The sequence below is a fragment of the Sus scrofa genome, chromosome 3, assembly GCF_054392235.1.
Source record: "Sus scrofa isolate SSC_HxYL_T2T_F1_AM1 chromosome 3, Sscrofa_HxYL_maternal_Yorkshire_Landrace_v2.0, whole genome shotgun sequence".
Classification (NCBI taxonomy): Eukaryota; Metazoa; Chordata; class Mammalia; order Artiodactyla; family Suidae; genus Sus; species Sus scrofa.
The window spans coordinates 54,517,074-54,541,970 of NC_139385.1; the positions used below are offsets into that span (position 1 = coordinate 54,517,074).

The following is a 24,897-nucleotide window of genomic DNA, read 5'->3' on the forward strand; positions in this document are numbered from 1 at the left end:
GGGAGGGGAAGGAGTGTGTTGGATGGGGAGCTTGGGGTTAATACATGCAAACTATTGCCTTTGGAATGGATTAGCAATGAGATCCTGCTGTGTAGCATGGGGACTAAATCCACTTATGATGGAGCATTATGATGTGAGGAAATAGAATGGGTACATGTATGTGTAACTGGGTCACTATGCTGTACATCAGGATAAAAATTGTATTGGGGAAATAATAATTAAAAAAAGAAGATGTGATATATGTGCACAATGGAATACTACTCAGCCAGAAAAAAAGAGAAAAATAATGCCAATTGCAGAAACACAGATGGAACTAGAGACTCTCATTCTGAGTGAAGTAAGTCAGAAAGAGAACAACAAATACTGTATGACATAACTTATATGTGGAATCTAATGTAAAGCACAAATGAACCTTTCCACAGAAAAGAAATTCATGGACTTGGAGAATGGACTTGTGGTTGCCTAGGGGGATGGGGAGGGAGTGGGATGTACTGGGAGTCTGGGGTTAATAGATGCAAACTATTGCCTTTGGAATGGACATGCAATGAGACCCTGTTGTATAGCACTGGGAACTATATTTAGTCACTTAAAGGAGCATGATGGAACATAATGTGAGAGAAAGAATGTGTGTGTGTGTGTGTGTGTGTGTGTGTGTGTGTGTGTGTGTGTGTGTGTATGAGAGCAATGACTGGGCCACTTTGCTGTACAGTAGAAAATTGACAGAACACTGTAAGCAAACCAGAATGGAAAAAAAATAATAACCATAAAAAATAAAATTAAAAAGAAAAAAAAGAAGAGGATATTACACTCATCAATATATATGCCCCTAATATAGGAGTACCCTGGTACCTCCAACAAATACTAACAGACATAAAAGGAGAATTTGATGGAAATAAAATCATAGTAGCAAACTATAACACCCCACTCACATCAATGGACAGATCCTCTAGACAGAAAATCGATAAAGCCACAGAGATCCTAAAGGAATAGATCCAATAGAAAAGTTAGACTTCATTGACATTCTCAGGGCATTACATCAAAAAAATATCAGAATACACTTTCTTCTCAAGGGCATATGGAACATTCTCAAGAATTGATCACATTCTGGGGCACAAAGCTGACCTCAACAAATTTAAGAGTATAGAAATTATTTCAAGGATTTTCTCTGACCACAAGTGCATGAAACTAGAAATAAACCACAGGGAAAGAAGTCTACTACATGGAGACTAAACAACATGCTACTAATACAACAATGAGGCAATGAAGAAATCAAGAATGAAATTAAAAAATACCTTGAGACAAATGATAAAAAGACACAAGCAGTCAAAATTTATGAGAGGCCACAAAAGCAGTGCTCAGAGGGAAGTTCAGAGCACTACAGGCCTTCCTCAAAAAAGAAGAACAATATCAAATGGACAACTTAACCCACCACCTAAATGAATTAGAAAAAGAAGGACAAGAAAAACTTAAAGTCACCAGAAGGAAGGACATCATAAAGATCAAAGAGGAAATCAATAAAATAGATTTTCAAAAATTAATAAAAAAATCAATCAAATCAAGAGCTGCTTCTTTGAAAAGGTAAACAAAATGGACAAACCTCTGGCTACAGTGACCAAGAAGAGGAGGGAAAAATAAGAAATGAAAAAGGAGAATGCACAAAGGATACTACAGAAATACAAAAAAACATGAGAAAATACTATCAACAATTATATGACAATGAATTTGACAACCTAGAAGAAATGGACACCTTCCTAGAGACTTACAGCCTGCCAAAACTGAATCAAGAAGAGAGACCAACTGAACAGACCGATCACTTGAAATGAAATTGAATATGTCCTAATAACACTCCCTACAAATAAAATCCAGGACCAGATGGCTTCACAGGAGAATTCTACCAAACATATAAAGAGAAACATATACCCAACCTCCTTAAACTTTTCCAAAAGGTTGAAGAAGGAACACTCCCAAAGGCATTCTATGACACCATCATCACCCTCATTTGAAAACCAAAATGCCACCAAAAAAGAAAACTATTGGCCAATATCTTCGATGAATACATATGAAAAATTTATCAACAAAATTGCAGGCAACCGAATCCAGCAACATATCAAAAAGATCCTACACCACAACCAAGTGGCATTCATCCCAGGTGCACATGGATGGTTCAACATAGGCAAATCAATCAACGGCATACACCACATTAACAAAAGAAAAGTCAAAAGCCACATGATCATCTCAATAGATGCAGAAAAAGCATCTGACAAATCCAACATCCATTCATGATCAAAACTCTCACCAAAGTGGGTCTAGAGGGAACATTCCTTAACATAATCAAAGCCATTTATAACAAACCCACAGAAAATATAATACTCAATGGAGAAAGGCTGAAAGCCTTCCCACAAAAATCTGGAGCAGGACAGGGATGCCCACTCTCATCCCCAATTGTTATTCAGCATAGTATTGGAAGTCCTAGTCACAGCAATCAGACAAACAGAAGAAATAAAAGGCATCCAAATAGGAAGAGAAGAGGTAAAATTGTCACTCTATGAAGATGACATGATACTCTAGATAGAAAACCCCAAGAACTCAACCCAAAAACTATTTGAACTGCTCAACAAATTTAGCAAAGTAGCAGGATATAAGATTAACATTCAGAAATCAGTCACATTTCCATATACTAACAATGAAATATTAGAAAAGGAATACAAAAATGCAATTCCCTTTAAAATCACACCCCCCAAAAAATCAATTACCTGGGTATACACCTGACCCAGGAGGTAAAAGACATATATGCCAAGAAATATAAAACATTAATCAAGGAAATTAATGAAGATGTAAAGAAATGGAAATATATTCCATGCTCCTGGATGGGAAAAATTAATATTGTAAAAATGGCCATACTACCCAAAGAAATCTACCAATCCAATGCAATCCCTATCCAATTACCCATGTAATTTTTCACAAAACTAGAACAAACAATACAAAAATTTATATGGAACCACAAAAGACTCAGAATTGCCAAAGCAATTCTGAAGAACAAAAAACAAGCAGGAGGCATAAGTCTCCCAGACTTCAGGCAGTATTACAAAGCCACAGTCATCAAGACAGTGTGGGTCTGGTACCAAAACAGACAGACCAATGGAACAGAACAGAGAATGCAGAAATCAACACAGAAACCTATGGTCAATTAATCTTTGACAAAGTTGGCAAGAACATACAATGGGAAAAAGAGAGCCTTTTCAGCAAAAATTCCTGGGAAACCCGGAAAGCTACATGCAAATCAGAATACACCATCACACCATGCACCAAAAGAAATTCAAAATGGCTGAAAGATGTAAATATAAGACAAGACACTATCAAACTCCTGGAAGAGAACATAGGCAACACATTCTCTGACATCAACCTTACAAATGTTTTCTCAGGTCAGTCTCCCAAAGCAATGGAAATAAATACAAAATAAACCCATGGGACCTAATCTAACTGACAAGCTTCTGCACAGCAAAGGAAACAAGAAGGAAAACAAAAAAGACAACTTCCACAATGGGAGAAAAGAGTTTCAAATGATGCAACGGGCAAGGACTTCATCTCTAGGATATACAAGCAACTTATACAACCCAACAGCAAAAAAGCCAACCACCCAATGGAAAAATGGGCAAAAGACCTGAAGACACATTTCTCCAAGGAAGACATGCAGATGGCCAACAAGCACAGGAAACAATGCTCAATGTCCCTGATTATTAGAGAAATGCAAATCAAAATTACCATGAGATACCACCTCACACCAGTCAGAATGGCCATCATTATCAGTCCACAAATAACAAGTGCTGGAGGGGGTGTGGAGAAAAGGGAACCCTCCTGCCCTTTTGGTGGGAATGGAAGCTGGTACAGCCACTATAGAGAACTGTATAGAGGTCCCTTAGAAATCTATACATAGAACTACCCTATCACCCAGCAATCCCACTCTTAGGAATCTTTCCGGGCAAAACTCTCCTTAAAAAAGACACATGGGAGTTCCTGTCGTGGCGCAGTGGTTAACGAATCTGACTAGGAATCATGGGGTTGCGGGTTCGGTCCCTGCCCTTGCTCAGTGGGTTAACGATCCGGCATTGCCGTGAGCTGTGGTGTAGGTTGCAGATGCGGCTCGGATCCCACGTTGCTGTGGCTCTGGCGTAGGCCGGTGGCTACAGCTCTGATTCGACCCCTGGTCTGGGAACCTCCATATGCCGTGGGAGCGGCCCAAGAAATAGCAACAACAACAACAACAACAACAACAACAACAACAACAACAACAACAACAACAAGACACATGCACCCACATGTTCATTACAGCACTATTCACAATAGCCAACATGTGGAAACAACCCAAATGTCCACTGATAGATGATTGTATTAGGAAAATGTATATATACACAGCGGAATCCTACTCAGCCACAAAAGAGAACAAAATAATGTCATTTGCAGCAACATGGATGGAACTAGAAACTCTCCTCCTGAGTGACATATGTCACAATGAGAAAGGCAAATACCATATGATATCACTTACATCTGGAATATAGTGTATGGTACAAAGGAAACTTTCCACAGAAAGGAAAATCATGGACTTGCAGAATAGACTTGTGGTTGCCAAGGGTGAGGGTGAGGGAGTGGGGTGGATTGGGAGCTTGGGATTAATAGATACAGACTATTGCCTTTGGAATGGATTAGCAAAAGAGATCCTGCTGTGTAGCACTGGGAACTATGTCTGGTCACTTATGACAGAGAATGATAATGAGAGAAAGAAGAATGTATACATGTATGTGTAACTGGGCCACCATGCAGTATAGTGTAAAATTGACAGAAGACTGTAAACCAGGTATACTGGAAAAACACAAAAATCATTATACAAAAGAAATATTTACAAATAAAATAAAATAAAATAAAATAAAAACTTTTTCTGAGAAAAAAAAAAAACAGAAAGGAAATCTTTTGGTTACCAAATGAGACAGGTTGGGAGGTGATAGCAATGGGGCTTTGGGATAAAAATGTTGTAAAATTAGGTTGTGATGATGTTTGTACAACTATAAATAACAACTCAATAACAACTCAATGAATTAAAATATAAAATAATAAAAATGTTTTAAAAAATATGACAAGGCAGAGTCTCATTATGCCTGTAAACACAATTCATTGTACTTACTTTTAGTGGTGATAGATAATGAATGGGGTAGTCTGAGCCACTAGGCATCCACTTGTACTAGGAGAAGCAGTAATTGCACCATCCAAGGATGTGATGTTGGCACTGCTAAAAATAAATAAATAAATTAAATAACTGAGTAAATCTGAAGATCTAATTGAGTTTATTAAAAGACTCATGAATCAGGGAGCATACTACCTGGCAAACAGAGAGCTACTCCAAGGGGTCACACAATATGAAAGCCTTTTATAGTAAGAAGGGTGGGACAAGGGAAAAATGTCATCAATAGGAAAAAAAGAAAAAGAAAGAAAAGTTCACTGGAGGAAAGTAAAAGTTCAGGTGATGTTGGCTTCTTACTGGCTGCATTGTAGCATTGTTTTAATCGGAAGGGTTGGTTTTTGGATAAGAAGGAAGTCTTGCTTCCTCCTGCTGGGATAGAAACCAATTGAACTTCCTGTTTGGGAGTCCAAGGTTCCTAGCTTCCTGTTGGGGTCAGTAACTGACTTTCTTCTCTTAGGATAATTGATCATGAAGGGTAAGGTGTGAGAGCTCCCTCTGCAGGCGTTCTCAACTCCACATTTATTTAAGGTTCCCTATATTAATGTTCTCAGCTCTCCTTGATCTTCAAAGATCAAGATCTTTCTCTGAAAGAGTCACTGATCAAGAGTCAGGTTTTCCAAATTCAGTAGTCCTCACCTCTCAGTTCCAGGAAGCCTCTGTCCCAGGTAGATGGGAAAGTGCACAGACCAGAAACCACTTGAGGCCACATTTGAGTAACATGTAAGGACAGTAGGGAGAACTGTCAGGCATTTCATAAGCATCACAGATCATCTCAAAGTGCTGTCACCTTTATAACTTTTCCAGGCCTCTGTCAGAACGGGATCCAACGTCTTGGTCAAAAGCATCCTAGCTATCATTATAAACACTGACAATTCCTCCCTCTGACAACTAGCATGCTCTGGAAAGGGCACAGAGCTCTGCTTGAGGACATCTCCAACACTGACTAGGTCATCATGGGTAGAAACAGCATAACTAGCTTAAAAATCCCTTCTCATTTGTAAGTGTAACTCATCAAAACACAAGATTTGATTGGGATTGGTTTAGGGATATCTTTAATCAGGACACAGTGTCACAAAATGGGATATTATTACCTCATCATCTTGGTGCTTTTCTTGTTGAAATAAAAGTAGTAGTGTAGCAGAACTGAGAGCACTACAATGGTTGAAACATAGATGATGTGGTGAAAGCAGAAGCATCTCATAGGAAGTTAATCAAACCTGCAGGTAAACACTGAGTCAATTCACAGTAGAAGACTGGACAGTGTGTGGAGTTTGCCAAGGCTTCCACTAACTTTTCAGGTCTGGCTGTAACTTCAAGACATCTGAGATAGACATGAGCAACAGAATCAAGTTACATGCTACAACAGGCAGTAGGGTTATGTTTACTACATGCTTCCATAACTCCCAGGGCCTAGTTATCCATTTCATACACAAATCAAGTAAAAAGTTTTGAATAGTTGAGTAACCCTAAGGCAGGTAGCTCTTGTAGCAGTAGTTTTCACTTTATAAAAGCCTGCTCATGTTTATCTTCCCAAGGATAGGGTTATGGTACTAAAACTTCAGTAAGTTCATAAAATTTGGCACCCAGAGTCTACAATAACCAGCTAAACCTAGAAATCCACAATGCTGTCACTTAGTTGTGAGCAGGCAGGTTGGAGGAGGGGGTTCAGGGAGTTCCAAGGATCTCTCAGGCATCCATCCACCGTACACCCACTCCTGGGACCTGAGAGGGCCTCATGGCCACACACGGGTTCCCATGAAGCTGCAGCAGGCAGATGAAGACATGGAGGGCAGAGTGGAAGACTGCATGCACCCTGCCTTCTTCTTCCCATCAGCTGGGACTCGCTCCAGGGCTTCCGGTTTCAGGCTGTCTTCACCCTTAAGACTGAGGTGCAGTCTTTCCCTTTATGTCACAATGTCTCCAGTAGAGAAACTCCCCTTGGTCACACAGACATCATGCCCAGAGGAGCCCAGGGGAGAGACATGGGGGCAGGGCCAGCTGCATTGGACAGGCAGGCTCACATCCTGCAGGCCACTCTTCTCAGGCTGCTGGTGTGGGAGCCCATGTCTTCAGGCTCAGAATCCATGAAGGGCCCTCGACCTCTTAACATTCACCTTTTCTGCTTTCACGCTTTCCCTGGTGCCCACCTCCTGGGAGACAACACCTGTGCAGCACCCTTCCCTCTGACTTGCTTCTGATGGTGGAACCTGCCCCTTCAGGCTAAGTTCAGCCTCACCTGCACTCCCTCCTCCTCCTCTCCTGGTGGCTCTGAAGGGAGAGGAGCTCCCACCCTGCCCTGCAGAAAGGCCTGCCAGCCTGGCGGTCACCAGGGAGGTGCTGGTTTCCTGGGGCCAAGAGGCCTGGGGCCAGAAGACCCAGCTCAGCTGTGCCCCAAGTCCTCACCCTTGGAGAACCCAGAAGCAGGAAGTGTGTGCCTCTTTAAATCCTAGGATTGGGGGTCTTTTGTTACAAAGCAACAGGGTAATAGGTATAACTGGTTCTTTGCACCCAGAAGAATCTTACTTAGTACCTCAAGTAGGAGTACCTCTGCAGGAGTATTTAAAATTCTCAAATACTCATTCCTTCAGATGACAACACTGAAGGGACTCTGGGATCATTTCTAATGTCAAAATAAGTAAGTGCTGAAGTATCCCTTGAAAAGATGCTACCTAGTGTTACATATCCTCTTTTTCTTTCATCTATGTGGGAAAAGTCAATATCACAATTATGTAATATTAGGAAATGTCTACTTCCTGTATAATAGCTATATTAAATGTACATGTGCATCCATGTATAACTGAAAATGATTTTTAACATGTAAATCATATTTTACAAAAAAAAAAAAAGGAATTCCCCTTGTGACTCAGTGGGTTAAGAACCTGACTAGTATCCATGAGGATGGGGGTTTGATCCCTGGCCTTCCTCAATGGGTTAAGGATTCAGTGTTGTTGGGAGCTGTGGCATAGGTCAAAAATGTGGCTGGAATCCCACATTACTGTGGTTGTGGCATAGGACGGCAGCTGCAGTTCCAATTTGACCCATAGCCAGGGCCCAGAGAACTTCCATATGCTGCACACGCAGCCCTAAAAAAGAAAGAAAAAAAAGACCTGTTGTTAGCATTTGAGAGAAAATTTTGTAGTTTTTAATTTGATTATCAATGATACATTTCTGTAACAATATGTGAAACTAGAATGCCTGAATTTTAGATAACCAAACAAATTAGAGTTTTTGGAAGATGATGTGGGAATTTTAAATTTACCTTGCATGAGAGATTCTGTCTACTTGGCATAGATTCCCTTTCTCAGGACAGATGCCTGTTCTTGCCTCAAGTCAGAATATTTGCTTGCCTTTTACATCCTTTCCTCTATACTCACTGTTTCCCTTCTCAGATTATTCACATTTGTATCTTTTAGTGGCACAGTTCTGAATTCAACTGTAAAGTGCCTTGAGTTTGTCTAAGGAAACTAAAATTTAGCAAATAATAAAAGTAATACTGTCTAGTAAAATTTTTTGCCTAAACATTTAGTGTGAAAATGCAATAAAACAGAAGTCTTTAATGTTCAGAAAGGCCAGTCATTGTCTTTCAAAATATGATTGAAAATTTTCGTGCTTAATGAATCCCAATGTGGGAAGTAATTAATAGAAATGCTGAATCTAGTAAAGTAACAAAAATGGGTCTGTAGCAATTATCTTCACACCAGACCAAAATGGGGGTATCATAAGAGAACAGTTAATAACTCTCTAATGTGATTAATTTGAAATGCTGCATTTTCCAAAAGATACATTAGAGCCTGTGTTATAGAAAAAGAAAGAACATCTGTAAAAGTTATAAATGAAAATGGTAAAATAAAATAGTACAGTTCTGCAGATGCCTAACAAATGCTTCTGACACTGGATTCTTGGGACAAGGAGAACAAACTGAGAAGCCCAGGAAGGCAGGTCTCTGGTGTTTAAAAAATCCATGCTGGAGATGTGCATCACATATGAGAATTTATTTAAACCATCTCTGTGCTTTTCAAAGTCACTAAATCCTCATAATAAATAACTGTTGAGATTATTATGTTCAAGGCACAGCACCGGGCTTCACCTTCTTGAGTTGGTGTCGACTGTTGCCCTCAAATTTGTCTGATGTCTGTGACTCTCAATTATTCTGCTATATTTAAAATGTCTGATACTGACTGTCTCTCTACTCAGCATTTACTTGTTGTGTAGCTTTCTGTGCTTGTCTGGGGTCTGACTGTGGGCTAGCTCCACTCTGGTTGGTGATTAGCCATTCTTTATTTGGGGCATTCAACCTCAAGGCTGGGTATCAATGTAAATGAACCAAGAGGAATTTAAGGAGCTGCAAAGGCAGTAATACTATTATCCTTTCAGGGGGTTACGTGGTAGATAAAGTGAAGCGCACACACACTAACCATCACATTATGTGGAAAGTCTGTGGTCAGCAGAGTAAAGCCCCTCCTAAAAGATGTCTGTGTCCTAATTTCTGGAAACTGAATGTTACCTTGTGTTGAAGATGGAATTAAATTACAGATCTTGAGATGGACATTATCTGGTGACCCCAACAAAATCATAGGGGCCTTTAAGAGTGGGCAGTGGAGACAGAAGGAAAGGCAGTGGGGAATCTGACTATGGAAGAGATGTCAAGGTGCTATTACATGAGAAAGACTCTGGCTTTGAAGACAGAGGAAAAGGTCACAAGCCTGTGAATGCCAGCAATCTTTAGAAACTGAAAGGCCAAGGAAAGAGATTCTCCTGTAGTGCCTCCAGAAGGAACACCTCTGCGAACATCTTGATTTATCCCAGTGGGACCTGAGTTGAACTTTTAACTCACAGGACCATAAGATAATAAATGTATGTCATCCTAGGCCAGTACATTTTTAGTTATTTTTATATCAGACATAGAAAATAATACAATGCCCCATATTATGGGCAAAAAGTCCATAGAAGGGAGAAATATTCAGGAATATGAGAATAAAGGTAGTTGATTTGCTGTCTAAGCTAAACATAATCTGAAACTTCTAATCCAAGTATGTTCACCTTCAATTTCTTAAATCAAAATTTTCTTAGTACAATCCAAACATTTATATGGAACCACAAAAGACCCAGAATCGCCAAAGCAATCCTGAGAAACAAAAACCAAGCAGGAGGCATAACTCTCCCAGACTTCAAGAAATACTACAAAGCCACAGTCATCAAAACAGTGTGGTACTGGTATCAAAACAGACACACAGACCAATGGAACAGAATAGAGAACCCGGAAATAAACCCTGACACCTATGGTCAATTAAGCTTTGACAAGGGAGGCAAGAACATAAAATGGGAAAAAGAAAGTCTATTCAGCAAGCATTGCTGGGAAACCTGGACAGCTGCATGCAAAGCAATGAAACTAGAACACACCCACACACCCTGCACAAAAATAAACTCCAAATTGCTGAAAGACTTAAATATACAACAGGACACCATCAAACTCCTAGAAGAAAACATAGGCAAAACACTCTCTGACATCAACATCATGAATATTTTCTCAGGTCAGTCTCACAAAGCAATAGAAATTAGAGCGAAAATAAACCCATGGGACCTCATCAAACTGAAAAGCTTTTGCACAGCAAAGGAAACCCAAAAGAAAACAAAAAGAAAACTTTCAGAATGGGAGAAAATAGTTTGAAATGACGCAACTGACAAGGGCTTAATCTCTAGAATATATAAGCAACTTATACACCCCAACAGCAAAAAAGCCAATCAATCAATGGAAAAATGGGCAAAAGACCTGAATAGACATTTCTCCAAAGAAGATATACAGATGGCCAACAAACACGAAAAAATGCTCAACATCACTGATTATAAGAGAAATGCAAATCAAAACTACCATGAGATACCACCTCACACCAGTCAGAAGGGCCATCATTAATAAATCCACAAATAACAAGTGCTGGAGGGGCTGTGGAGAAAAGGGAACCCTCCTGCACAGCTGGTGGGAATGTAAACTGGTACAGACACTATGGAGAACAGTTTGGAGATACCTTAGAAATCTATACATAGAACTTCCATATGACCCCGCAATCCCACTCTTGGGCATCTATCCAGACAAAGCTCTACTTAAAAGAGACACATGCACCCGCATGTTCATTGCAGCACTATTCACAATAGCCAGGACATGGAAACAACCCAAATGTCCATCGACAGATGATTGGATTCGGAAGAGGTAGTATATATACACAATGGAATACTACTCAGCCATAAAAAAGAATGACATAATGCCATTTGCAGCAACATGGATGGAACTAGAGACTCTCATACTGAGTGAAATGAGCCAGAAAGACAAAGACAAATAGCATATGATATCACTTATAACTGGAATCTAATATCCAGCACAAATGAACATCTCCTCAGAAAAGAAAATCATGGACTTGGAGAAAAGACTTGTGGCTGCCTGATGGGAGGGGGAGGGAGTGGGAGGGATCGGGAGCTTGGGCTTATCAGACACAACCTAGAATAGATTTACAAGGAGATCCTGCTGAATAGCATTGAGAACTATGTCTAGATACTCATGTCGCAACAGAAGAAAGGGTGAGGGAAAAAACTGTAACTGCAATGTATACATCTAAGGATAACCTGACCCCCTTGCTGTACAGTGGGAAAATAATAAAAAAAAATTTTCTTAGTAATTCAAAATTTAATCACAAAGTTAGTGTATAGCTCAGAAAAAGGACTCAGTCATGTGAAGCACTGACAAGTTAATTGTCCTCTGGAATTCTACTGTCATCCTCCTCCTGAATTTGATTTACTTGCTTCAGAGAAATCGTATTACTAATTTAAGGCTGCCTCACAGGCATTGCCAGAGATGCCACCTTACTTAAATTTGTGGAAATTTATTTGGTCATCCTAACTGAAAATCAGTCAAGAACCTAGTCAGAGAGTCCAAAACCAAAGCCGAGGTGTGGGAAATCTGATTAAGTGTATTACAAACTGCCTAAAAACAGACTGAGCCCAGTGGCAGTTCTGGTGTATATAAGCATACACTCCAAGTTAGAGATAAATATAGTTTCACTGTTTTTCATTTGACCTTCAGAGATGAACACTGGACTCAACTACCCAACACTACCCTGACATTTCCTGTGGAACTTGGAACTCTGCTAACTCAATTCATCATTATTTCCCCTGGGTCCACATATAATGTAGTATCCATCATAAACCAGTTCTGGAACTAATACATCTATTCAGAAGAACATCAAGAACCACATCTTACCATGTGCGCAGTGACATACTTACTGGTTCAACAGATGGGCTCCTACAGCTGCCTCATGACTTAATTGATACCTATTGTATGGGGCCGGAAATCATACAGTCAAATTTCAAAAGCCAAGTTCAATTTTTGTATGTGAATTATGTGGAATTTTTTAAATGCTGCTGAATACAAAGAAAAGAACAAAATTAATTATCTATATAAATGTAGACCTGGGTATGCTATTTTTACACACTGCAGTTTTTTACCACTTTATAAAACTCTGATGTCTCTCATACACTTTCTTACCTTATAAATTAATGAATAATAAATTAATGAGTAAATGACTTACATACTCTACGGAATTATATAGTCCTTGAAGGCAGAGGCCATTTTTGGCCCCCCCGAAATCTGAAATAGTGTATTCACTTAGATACTTGGTGAGTAGCTTCTATGCACAAATGCTTCACTGGAGATAAGAAAGCCCTGCAGAAAAATTTATTGTCACACCCATCCAGCTGCACAGACCCAGGGGTTATTACAGAATATAAATTACTATCACAGTCATAATATTACTCATGATTTTTAATGTGTGTCCTATCAGTCCTACTAGTATATATTCTATATAAAGGTCAGTAATAGAGCATTTAGATTTTTTCCTCTACCATAGCATGTAATGTGGCACAGCTTTACCCATTCATATTATTTCTACAGAATGAATGAATAACATTAAGAAACAGCTATGTGTACACTAAAAAAGGGGTCACCTCTTCAGACTGAGTCTTTTTAGTTGTTTGATGATTGTTTTAAGCCTGGTTCTTAGAGTGGTGATAGGCTTTGGTCATAGATGAGAAGATTCTTTTCAAGAAGAAAGATTTCTTTCCCAGAAGCACAGTTGGAAAGCACTGGGGCATGGTAAGACTACTGGTTTAGAGAAACATCACATGCAGAACTAATGTATCATAGAGTCAATGCTCTACAAACTTTCAGCCAGCTGTTAATAGGCCAGTTTAAAGAGTCTGAAGAAACACTATTTGAGAACAGAAGTGATAGAAGAATCCACCTAATCCACCCCATTTGGGTTTTTTGGGGGGATGTTTTTAGTTTTTTTGTTTTTGTCTGCACCTGCAGCATGCGGAAATTCCCAGGCCAGGGACCTAATCTGAGCCACAGCAGTGACAATGCTGCATCTTTAACCACTAGGCCACCAGGGAACTGCTCAGCCCATTCATTTTGGAGAAGAGGAAACGAGAACAGAAGAGTTAGAAAGTGTCAATTCCCAACTGCTAGTTAACTTGAAAGCCAGGAGTAACCCAGGTTAAAGATATGAAATTAATGAACTGGTTTCAGGAGAGAGTGAGAAAAGGCTGTGAAAGTGAGAAAGTGTGTCTTTAATTCATTTGACTAGAAATGCTCCACTTCCATGTTTAGTAAAACTCACTTTGTTGGCCCTAGGATGGTTTATCAAACAACCCACCTCCTACATCTACCTCCTAGGTGTTTACTGTCTCCTTTCTACCTTTCAACATGAACTTCCTATTTGTGTGCTCACGCCACCAGCCTTTCTACTTGACAGTTAAATCCTTTCTTCTCTTTTCAGTTTTTAGCCCTTTCTATAAAGGTAAGGAAATTAAGGCAATTGAATTAAATTAAATACTTCAAACTTCATGCTTCCACTATGTGAGAATATAAAATAATAGACCAAAGTTACTGGTTCTTTCTTTTAATAGGAGTTAAATGTAAAAATGAAAAGAGCAGGTGATGCTAAATTCCTTACTTAGACATGCACTTGGAAAACACCATCCAAACAGCGACCTTCTAATGGAATTGAAATGTCCCTAGTAAGTTTCTATTTTTTTCCCCACACAGGCCAGTTTAGCTGGTCAGAGGGTGGGGAAATGATGGATATGGGCATAGACAAGGTAGATTGGATTTGGATGGCGACAACCTTAAATGGGATTTAGGTGGAAAGTGTGTACAGGCAAGATGGGAGGAAGACAAGTAAAGGCAGCTCTTCAGGTAAGATGGTGTTAGTCCATCTAGTTCCATTTGAACCAGATCCAAGGAGAGTTGGAGCTGGGACTTTTCATCACCAGGGAGAGTTCCTAGTGGATTGGTGACTGTGGAAAGATGTGAAGAAAATGTTGTGTTTTCATCTCTGCAAGTGTCACAGGTGTTCTGTTATGACAAGTCCCACTGCCTAAGGGAAGATGGATTACCACCCATTTCAAATCCAAGATTTAACACTTGGTAGGAGAATTCAACCTCCTTGTAAACTTCAAATAGATGAATAATTTCTTCAACTCTGTTTCACAAGTTCTAGGGTGCTGGACAATTTGTGCACCTGGTCTCCCAATCTGTTAAATAGGCCTATATGGTCTCCTTGTAAGAACTGAGGGATGTTATCTGTGTTAAAATACCACTGGGGTTGTGATGTCACAAGATCCTCGCACCCCTAACTTCTCAGTGGGGTTAGTAGTTTTATAGCTCCTCAGGCCCACATCCTTCCCAGTTCTGCTTTAGTTCATGCTGTCATACTGATTCCTCCAGCTCTGTTTTTCTTTCTCAAGATTGCTTCAGCTATTTGGAGTCTTTTGTGTTTCCATACAAATTTTAAAAATACACTGCTGGTGGGAATGTAAATTGGTACAGCCACTCTGGAGAACAGTATGGAATTTCATTAAAAAGCTAAACATGGAGCTATCTAAACATGGATCCTACAATCCCATTCCTGGGTATATGTCTGGAGAAAAACATAATTCAAAAAGATACATGCAGCCCATTGTTCATAGTAGTACTATGTACAATAGCCAAGATATGGAAACAACCTAAATGTCCATCAGCAGAGGAATGGAGGAATGGATAAAGCTGATGTAACATATATAAATATATTTATATGTATATATATAATAAACAAGCATATAGACACACAAAATATAATATGATCAACCATTAAAAAAACAAAATAATGCCATTTGCAGCAACTTGGATGGACGTGAGATTATCATAATAAATGAAGTAAGCCAGAAAAAGACAAATATCATATGATAGCACTTACATGTGGAATCTAAAAAAAGATACAAATGAACTTATATACAAAATATAAACAGACCCACAGACATAGAAAACAAACTTATGAGTGCCAGAGGGGAAAGAGGTGGGGAGGGAGGAATAAAGAGTTTAAAATTAACAGATAGACAATAATATATATAAAATAGATAACTAACAGAACCTACTGTACAGCAAAATACCCAATATTTTGTAACACCCTATAAGGGAAGAGAATGTGAAAAATAAGTGCGTGTGTGTGTTTGTGTGTCTGTGTGTGTGTGTATACATATGATAAATATATATATATCAACCACTTTGCTGTATGCCTGAAACTAATACAACATTATAAATCAATTAGACTTCAATAAAAAACTTAGCCATTGATATTGTAAGAAAAACAAAAGAAAAAAACTCCCCCAAATCTATAGAACAGAGCAAAGATAGTTCTAAGAGGTAAATTTATAGCAATACAAACTTACTTCAGGAAACAAGAAAAATCTCAAATAAACAAATGTAAACCAAAAGAACTATAAAAATAAGGACAAAATCCAAAGTTACTAGAAGGGAAAAATTCATAAAGAACAGAGCAGAAATAAATAAAATAGATATTAAAAACAAGAGAAAAGATCAATGAAACTAAGAGCTGGTTCTTTTTGAAAAGATAAATAAAATTGATAAACCCTTGTCCAGACTCATCAAGAAAAAGAGAGATGGTCCAAATCAATAAAATCAGAAATTAAAAAAGGAGTAGTTACAACTAATACCAATGAAATGTAAAGGATCACAAGATTACTACAAACAACACTGCACCAATAAAATGGACAACCTAGAAGAACTTGACAAGGTTCCTAGAAGTATACAATCTCCAAAAACTCAATCAGGAAGTAATATAAAATATGAGTAGATGATTATAATTAATAAAACTGAATCAGCAATTAAAAAAACTCCCAACAAACAAAAGCCCACTACCAGATGGCTTCATAAATGTATTCTACCAAATATTTAGAGAAGAGTTAACACCTTTCCTTCTCAGCCTACTCCAAATAGAGAGAGAGAGAGAGAGAGAGGAAGGAATGTTTCTGAATGCATTTCTGGAGGCCAGCATTACCTTGGTACCAAAACCAAATATATCATGGAAAAAGGAAAATTACAGGCCAATATCACTGATGGATATATACAAATTGAACAGTGTGATGCACAACATTAACAAATTGCACAATAACAGCCACATGATCAGCTCAAAAGATGTAGAAAAAGTTTTTGACAAAATTCAATATCCACTTCTGATAATACCTCTTCAAAAAGTGCGTATAGAGGGAACATGCCCCAACATAATAAAGGCCACATATGACAAGGGCACAGATAACATCATACTCAATGGTGAAAAGCTGGAAGCATCTCCTCTGACTAAGATCAAGAACTAGATAAGGATGAACACTCTTGCCACTTTTATTCAACATAATACTGTAAGTTCTAGCCACAGCAATAACACAAGAAGAAGAAATAAAAGGAGTCCAAATTAGAAAAGAAAAAGTAAAACTGTCACTGTGAGCAAATGACATAATACTATACATACAAAAATCCTAAAGATGCCACCAAAAAACTACTAGAGTTTATCAACAAATTTGGTAAGGTTTCAAGACATAAAATTAATATGCATAAATCTGTTACATTTCCATATATTAACAATGAACTACCAGAAAGAGAAATTAAGGAAACAATCTCTTTATAACCACATTAAAAAGAATAAAATACCTAGGAATGAACCTAGATAAGGAGGTAAGAGACCTGCACTCAGAAAACTGACACTAATGAAAGAAACCGAAAACAACACAAAACAGATGGAAAGATACATATTGTTCATGGATTGGAAGACTTAATATTGCTAAAATAAACATACAACCCAACACTACCTACAGATCCAATGCAATCCCTATCAAAAGGATGAAAAGGGCATTTTTCATAGAACTAGGACAAATGATTTTAAAAATATTGAAGAGTTTGGAAATATAAAAGACCTGAATAGCCAAAACAATCTTGAGAAAGAAGAACAGAGCTGGAGGAATCAGGCTCCCTGATTTCAGACTATACTGGAAAGCTACACTTATCAAAACAACAAGGTACTGGCACAAAAACAGACACATAGGTCAATGAAACATAATAGAGAGCTCATGGAATATATATGATGGAGAAAAGACAGTAGAAATAAGTAGTGCTGGTGAAACTGGTTAACTACATGAAAAAGGACGAAATTAAAACATTTTCTCAAACAATAGGTTAAAGGATCCAGCATTGCTGCAGATGTGGCTTGGATTCAATCTTACTGCAGGCACAGCCAAAATAATAATAATAATAATAAAATAAAGAAAAAGAAAAAAAGATCAAAACGTTCAAAAACAAACTGCATAAAAAGCCTAAATGCAAGATGAGAAATCATAGAACATCTAGAAGGAAACATAGAAAGAACACACTTTGATATAAATTGTAACACTAAGGGCACAAAAACAAAAATAAATGGGCCTAATTAAACTTAAAAGTTTTTGCACAGCAAAGGGAACCACTGACAGAATGAAAAGACAACCTACTGAATGGGAGAAAATATTTGCAAATGGTATGAATGATGGAGGGTTAATATTCAAAAATATATAAACATCTCACAGAACTGAATATAAAAAAAGAATCTGATTAAAAATAGGCAAAAGACACGAAGAGACACCTTTCCAAAGAAGACAACAGACGGCCAATAGGCCCATGGAAAAGTGCTCAACATTGCTGACCATCAGAGAACTGGAAATCAAAACTACAGTGAGATATCCCCTCGTACCTCTCAGAGTGACTGTCATCAAAAAGACCAAAATTGGAAGTTCCCATAATGGGTCAGTGGTAATGAACCTGACTAGTATCCATCATGATGTGGATTCAATCCCTGGCCTTGCTCAGTGGGTTAAGGATCCATTGTTGCTGTGAGTTATGATGTAGGTCACAGACGTGACTTGGATCCCATGTTGCTGTGGCTGTGGTGTGGGCTGGCAGCTATAGCTCTGATTCGACCCCTAGCCTGGAACTTCCATACGCCATGGGTGCAGCCTTAAAAAGATGAAAAAATAAATAAATAGAAAGAAAAAAGAAAATCAAAAGGACCAAAAATGACAAATGTTGGTGAGGATATGGAGAAAAGGGAACCCTTGTCTACTGTTGATGGGAATGTAAATTGGTGCATATACTGTGGAAAACAGTATGGAGGTTTCTCAAAAACAAAAAAACAACAATTTTTCTACTAAACTATAAACTATAGTTTATAAAACTATAGTTTTTAACTATATATGATCTAGCAATCCCACTCCTGTGTGTATATCCATACAAAATGAAAACATCAATTTGAAAGGATACATGCACCCCATGTTAAGAGCAACATTATTTACAACAGCCAAGATATGGAAGAAACCTAAGTATCCTCTAACAGATGGATGGATAAAGAAGATGTTGTGTGGATATATACAATGGAATACTACTCAGCTATGAAAAAGAATGAAATTTTGCTATTTGTAAGAATATAGATGGCCCTGGAGGGAATTATGGTTAGTGAAATAAGTTAGACAAAGACAAATGTTATCACTTCTATGTGGAATCCCTAAAATAAAACAAACAAGTGAATATATCAAAAAAGAAAGTGACTCACAGGTATAGACAGCAAGTGGTTACCAGAAGGGGAAGGGGCAAGATAGGTAAGTGGTACAAAGTACAATGTATAAAATAAATAAGCTACAAGGATGTAATGTACAGCATGGAGAATATAGCCAATATTTTATAACAAGTGAAGTATAATCTATAAAAATTTTGAATCATCTTCTTGAATGATTGAAACTAATACTGTAAATAATAGTAATATATATTTAAATATTAAATATTAAAGAAATATACAATAACATACATATACAAATTGAAAATAAGCATGTGAAACATGTTAATATCAGGTGTCATTAGGAAAGTGCAGATTAAAACAACAGTAAAATGATAAATGTGTCACTACACATCTATTAGAACAACCAAAATCCAGAATGCGTATACCACCAAGTGCTGGCAAAGATGTGGAGGAACAGGAACTCTCATTCACTGCTAGTGGGAATGCAAAATGGTACAACTACTTGGGTAGGCAGTTTGACAGTTTCTTACAAAACTAAACATAATCTTATTATATGATCCAGCAATCACACTCCTTGGTATTTACACAGATGAGTTGAAATTTTACATTCACATAAAAACCTTCACATAGATGGTTATAGCAGTTTTACTAATAATTGCCAAAACTTAGAATCAACCAAGATATAAACTAGTACATCCAGACAATTAAATATTAGCATATTATTAAGTGAAAGACACCTGCCTGCAAAGGCCACATATTGTATGATTCCAACTATGCAACATTCTGGAAGAGACAAAACTGTGGAGCTAATACAAAGAGCATGGTTACCAGGGCTGGGGGGAGGAAGGAAGGACTAGGCAGAGAACAGAGGATTTTTAGGGAAATAAACATTTTAGCCCTGGCACCAGGCATTGCTGTCCCTGAGCAGAGTTGCTCCCCCAATCCTATCCTAATAAGCTTTACCAACAAGAAAGCTGAGATTCAGAGCAGTTCAAGCAACTGCAAATCATTGGTACCAAGTAAAAGCTGCTGTCATTCAAGAGGAGCTCCTCTTGGGGACCCCTGCCCACCTCCCTGCCACGGATGTATACCCCACTACTCGTGTTATTCAGGATACTTATTGCTACTTCTTACAGCTACTTCTGCACTAGCCATGGCTCCACCAACCTGCAAACAAGGCTAGGGACATGCTGGCATTTTGCATTTTAACTTCTCTATATCACTCTCCAAGGTTAAAAGACAATAAAGACCTGTTTGAGAGATTTCTACTTCAAAGCACATCTAACGAAAAAGAAATATGCACAAAATATCAGTAAATTGCATTTATTAGGTGTTTATTATGGGCCAGGTACTGGAATTGACATCTTAACCACATCATCTTGTTTTACCTTAAAAACTGTTTAAAATAGGTATAATTTTTGTTTTACAGATCCCAAAACAGTCTCACAAAAATTAAAACCTGCCCAGTGACTGAAGGCACATAAGAGGCAGAGAGCCAGGATCCAGACCTTGCGCTGCCTCCACATCACATTGTCTTGCTCATGATAATGGGATTCCACTCTGTGCACTCACTTACACTCACACATTACACACATGCATTTATACACCCACACACAACTCACACATTTACAATCATACACACTCACAACTCACCCTCGCCTTTACACATGCATGTACATTCACACTCTCACACACTCACGTAAATGAACTTATTTAATCAAAAGGTAACCTAATACTGAAACAATGAGATCAGCTGAGAATTGATCTCTCACAGACATCACCATTATTGAAAGGGCAGGTTGAAAGCAAAGTAAAGATTTTAGGGGTGAATTGCATAAATAACTGGGGGTAAATGAAACTTTCTGGAATAAGGCACTTACAATGTTGATGAAAATGATCTACAAAAGTATTAATGAATAAACATGAATGTGCCTATTGTTTTGAGCTGCACACAATCTTGTAATAGAAAAAATTAAAATTATATAGATACTCTATTTTAAAAGAAAACCTTATGTGACACAGGCTTATTTTAGAGCTCAAAACCAAACTGTCATTTCAATGTCAAAAATGGAGCTAATATTTCTGCATCTCCATACCCCACTCTTCCATCTATTGTTCCTGTCATCTCATGGCAACTGAACTGACTTTCCTGGAGGTGGTTCTGAAGAGCTTGATGCAAGGCACCACATCTGGAGGGTGGTCGTTGACACCTTCATCTCTCTGCTTGCTCCTCTCTACTTTTTTCTTGTTCTTCCTTCTGCAAATTTTCTAACACTTTTCCTGCCCTTTGCATAGTTTGCATAAAAGCATTTCCAGCAGTGATTTCACTGCAGTGACCCTCCCTGGCTGCCATACTGTGGTGCCCAGTATGGGCTATGCTGGCCACTCAGGGGTTTCTGTGAAGCATCCCATGAGGTGGGGGCTTCCAGAGACGACAATGGGCAAACACCCTCAGCTGAATTCAGCAGGCTGCATCTCTGAAATTCATCATTCTCCAGCCCTGGAACTATCCTTACTGATAGTGACCTGGGTACACAAATGAGTTCAAAAAGGATATTGTATTGAAGTCATCCATGCTGCACCCTCATTCAGATTCTCCTTTGTATTAAAGCTGCAGCTACAAAATGCATTTGGGTTTTGCTTTTCTTCAGTTCCTATTTTTTCAGTGTTCATCTGAAGCCTTTGCACTTAAAAATTTGCTGAATTCAACACAGTCAAAACAGAACTCTTGACCAGGAAGATGCTATGACTAGATTGAATTTATATACCTCTCTTCAACTCACCCAAAATTTGGAGAAAAGATTTCCTCACATCTTCCTGGTCATTAGCTTACCCATCTGGGCCAATGGAGTTTTTCCTCCAAATGGCAGAGCCAAGTGGTAGTATATCCAGCACCCTGCCCAGGTTGTATTACATCTGAATGGTGTACAGCAATCCCTACGGTTATATGTGAGACTCAACTAGAAAATTACCAGCATGTAGCCAATAGGAGCTCCCTTCCACATGAATTTCACAAAGTAATAATAATAATTTTTATTCTCTAATATCACCTAGAAGCAATCTCCCCAATTATTCCATCAGGTCTTCTGCTTCAGCTTTTATTTTTTGTTATTCCAAAGCTAGATCCAAAGTTCATGCATTGCATGTGAGTTGCTATGTGTCTCAAGACCCTTTGAGCTATCAAGCCTCATTGAAATGTCTCAACATCAAAGCTGTGAAGAAACCAGGCCACTGCTTTTGTAGAATGTTCCATTTTCTGGATTTTGCTGATTATTTCCTCATGGTGTCATTTGACTGCTCTTTCTCCTTGTATTTCCTGTTTACCAGAAGTTGTATTTAAATAGGGTAGCCATATAATTTATCATGCAAACTGGAATAGCTTTGAGAGCAAAAAGAACCCCTATTAATAACTGTACCTGGGTAACAGGCAGAAAACAGGGTGTGTGCAAACAGGTGAATGGTGACTCTTGGTCTGAAGGGGTGAGCTCTTCAGGCAAGGAACCTCCCAGGTGATAATGTCCTCTTCACATTGTCACACTGCTCCATTTCATGAATTGGTTAAGTAGTGATCATGTATCCTTCGCTGCTTGGTTTTGGTTTTACCATTTGCAATGAATAAGAAATTTGTGGAGTGATTATTTTGTGGGGTTCCTAGGGAATATCTTGTTCTCCATCAGCTTTCATCCAAATCTTTTGAACCCACTGGTGATTGTCATCAAGTCTATTATTTCCTTGGGGATTGCAAAATAGTTGTTTTCTCAATCTATCATTTATCCTCCATTTATTAGAGCTTGCATTTTTCATAAGGGAGATCTTTTCCCCATTATTCAGGGTAAACTACAATCCTTCCTGTAAAGACAGGGTACATTTTTTTCCCTTTAATTTACAATGTTCAGAATGAGTACTTGGGGCAACAGTCACCTCCAAAGAGGAGAAAATATTCTCTCTTTTAAGTGTTATAATTGCCCAAAGATGTTTTATTTATTCAGTATTTTATCATAATTTATAATAATTATTCATTTTATGGTAAGTAAATTTTTAATATGATCATAAATTTAGGTATATCAGAGTTTGAAAATTTAGGAAATGACTAAAGCAGTGCAGTCAGTTTAAAAAAGAAAACAGGTATATTTGGAACATATTCTTGACCTTTGATCCTGAAATAATGAAAGACAAACATAATATCTACACACCAAATGCCTCTTGTTTTGAGAGGAGCAGAGCAGTTGGCTCACTCATTACAGTTTTCTGTGTGTTTTATTTTCTTTATGTTATGTGACAGTATATAATCCAAGTATTCTGAGAAAGCAGAGGACTAAGTAGGCAAGAGTGTCAATAAATTCACATTCTGATATGGCAGAACTTGAAGTTAATGGCTTATAGAGTTAGTAATTTTGTCTTTTGCTTCTGTCCAGTTGAAGAAATAGTTACTGAAGTCCTGCAGTGCAGCAGATATCACCCTTCTTGCTGATACATACTTGAATATATATATATATCTCACATATATTGAGTATACATATAATTATATACATATTTAAGTTAAACATATATATCTCACATATATTGAGTATATATATAAGTATACACATATATAACTTATATATATACATCACATATACTGAGTATGCATATAATTATATGCACATATTAATTTATGAAGGTCTGTGCTTAGTTGGAAAATCAGGTATCTTTAAAGTTTAAGATTTTTTTTAACATTTCTCAAAAACATAATCATCATGATCAGTTATAAATATGCAGTAAAGTTTCTAATTATATACTGCTTAACTTGCTGATTAAAAAGTGAATAAGGGAGACTTTGTGAAATCAGGTCCTTGTAACAGAAAAATCAGGATTAAAAACTATAACAGAGAAATTATGGGGAAATGAGATATGAAGCTAGTAGAGGCTTTGGCATGTTGGCTGCCCAGATCCAGTGGGTCCCAGAATTAAGACATCTGTCCAGCATGAGTCAGGACATGGCCATTCTGGTTGCTTCCAGTCGGTGGCACAAGAAGACAGACTACACCCATGTGTTTGCAGAAACCTTCACTGTTGTCCAGAGGTTCAAAATAGCAAGTCCTCTTTTTAGTTGATGCTAAGGAGGACCTGGGGTTGGAAAAGCACTTGGAATCCACCACCAAACACGAAGCTGCCTCATTGTTAATAGGAAAAGTTGAAAATGTTCACACGGAAATGTAATATCTTAATGATACTAATCAAATTTAGATTTAAACCAGCAGCATTTTAAGAGGTGTTTAATTAATTTCAGTGAGGACATGATTGCTAGTGATAGAAATTAACGACAGACTCCACGGGACTATTAACCATTCCAATTTAAATTTTGGCAAAAAAAAAAAAAAAAGGTTTCAAAGCTGGAATTCCCTTGACAGCATGCAAACCCATCTCTGATTTAGAGCTTAAAACTAACTTCTGCAGGGAATGAAAATCTGAGAGAAAAGAAAAACTGCGGTGAACAGAAAGCCAGAGAAGAGGGCATGTCTGTCCTCCCATCAGAGTCATCTCCCCTTCTGTCAGCTGCCAGGTCTTTTTGTTTGTTTGGGTGGGTGGGTGGTTTAAAAATCTTACAAAACAAATGACTACCTGGGAAGGATTTCTAGGCTCCACAGAGGAAGAGAGGTTAGAGGTAACCATGTCTTTTTTAAAGTTTTTAAAAATATTATAACTATTTCTTAAAAATTGAAGAACAGTTAATTTACCATGTTGTATTAGTTTTAGGTACACAGC

At 38.0% G+C, this 24,897-nt stretch overlaps 1 protein-coding gene across 1 annotated transcript in view; it reads right to left on the bottom strand.

Moving 5' to 3' along the window:
• Positions 1–24,897, bottom strand: part of LOC110258096 (coiled-coil domain-containing protein 30-like) — a 97,767-nt gene that overhangs the window by 19,082 nt on the left and 53,788 nt on the right. Inside the window, 2 exon segments of the mRNA XM_085018425.1 lie at positions 5,177–5,278; positions 6,325–6,450. Coding sequence (XP_084874551.1) covers positions 6,441–6,450 — 10 coding nt within the window. The 3' untranslated portion in view covers positions 5,177–5,278; positions 6,325–6,440.